General features: G+C 49.0%; 1 protein-coding gene across 1 annotated transcript; it reads right to left on the reverse strand.

Moving 5' to 3' along the window:
• Window positions 1-705, reverse strand: DQ04_19011000 (putative amino acid transporter; the record flags this gene model as incomplete). The annotated part of the gene is made up of 1 exon (XM_009317777.1): window positions 1-705. A coding segment is annotated over one exon (705 nt), but the record flags the coding sequence as incomplete, so codon positions are not given.
• Window positions 706-1736: the final 1031 nt, after the last annotated feature.

Consider the following 1736-nt stretch of genomic DNA (forward strand, 5'->3'; position numbering starts at 1 on the left):
CATCACTGCGAGAAACAAGAGAGTTGTCAGCAGACGGTTCCCTGACGTTGACTTCCAGTAGTCGGGAGCATCGGTGTTGTCAAGGATGGCGCTAAAAATATCCCCCACACCAATGATAAAAGCTACACAGCCGCCAAAGGTATTTAGTAGACGCACTGCAGCCGTGAAATGGTCAAATCCCGGGCCCAGTAGTGTGCGTGACACGTCCTCATATGTCCTCAAGCCAAACCGCTCCATCTGCACGGCGAGACAGTACAGCGAGTACACGGAGAGAACCACGATTATTACCGGGTACACGAACGCCATGAGAAGGCCGCTGTTGTTTGCTGCAGCAGGGAGGCCTAAGATACCGGCACCAACACATATAGAGGAAAGGTTGAAAACAGTGGACAGCAACCCGCCTGGTGGGATTATCCTCGACATAATACCGGGAGAAGACACTACAGGCCCAGACTCCGGTTCAGGCAGTTTCATACAGACCTCACCCTCTGTCACCTCCATCTCTTCCTCCCCCGCCTCCAACGGCAACAGAGGGCGATCAGGACTCCTGGGCGACAACGGTGATTGTATGTTGCCTGGGGCACCTCTCAGCATCCGGTGCGCAGCATCCTGCTGGTTGGCGGAGGCATCGTTCCTTTCCGCAATCTCGCGAGGTGCAGTTCGGGACTCTGCTTCCAGTTCCTTCGTTTCGTGGCTGATAGCCATGCGTGTATGTGTGTGTGCGGGAGAAAAGCTGTTTCACACGCAGACAAGCTACTATGCCTGTGACCGGAAAGACAGAAGTGAGAAAAGAAAAAAAAACAACAACAATATGATGAACTCTCTAGGCGATCATCTATACTTGGACTCAAAAGCAAAATTCCGTAGATGGCAAAAACATGGACATTTAACAGAGCAGGTGCCAACTAGTTCATTGTAATGCCGGAAGGTCGCCGCTGTTTCAGTTTATCTTTTTCACCTCATAATCCCCATTTCTTAGCAGTGAATTCGTTCATGGCGCGAAAATACAACAATATAAAAATATATATATATATCTTAAAATTTAGATTTCTTTCAGGAGTTCTTGTGAACATGTCTAAGATTTAGATGCCGTGCCCCACGGAGGTTTCAGCACATCCGCGGTGTAGACAGCTGTGCCTCTTTGACTCGAATTGCATTAAAAAACATGCACGTATCTTTTCTTCAACATTCTTCTATCGCTTTTGCGGCGTCTGGGCGCAAAAGCAAAAATAAAAAAAGGACTGACGTCCATACGCCTATTCTCACCACAACGTATTTTTCCCATTTCCAGTGTGGGGGGCAGTTATACACAGGGGAAACCAAAACACACACAAAAGTAAAGAAAAGCTGGGGGCTTGTGGCTTATTTTTACCAGGTGGCGAAGATGTTTATGTACCCGGGTTACACCCAGTTTATAACAAAAACGCCAAAACAATCCGTTATTCTTCTTTTATCTTCCGTTGATCAACAATGCTTAGAGCTTAATCACACGTTCCATGTGGCTTCATTCGTTTCGTGTTTGAAGTAACGTATTGTGTAAGTGTTGGAGTCTAGTCCACAATAGTGCCGTGGATCGTGGCGCCCATGCCGAAGACGACGCCGATGACACCGGCTATCAACAGCACGTAGGTGAGGATGTACCTGAGGGGGCCCGCCTTCTCCCAGGAGAAGTCGCCCGAGTACATGACGAGCAGCGCAGGTAGGAGGAACCCAAGCGTGCCGCCCGTGACGGAGCC

Source organism: Trypanosoma grayi, assembly GCF_000691245.1.
Source record: "Trypanosoma grayi strain ANR4 Tgr_1901_V1, whole genome shotgun sequence".
NCBI classification, from domain to species: domain Eukaryota; phylum Euglenozoa; class Kinetoplastea; order Trypanosomatida; family Trypanosomatidae; genus Trypanosoma; species Trypanosoma grayi.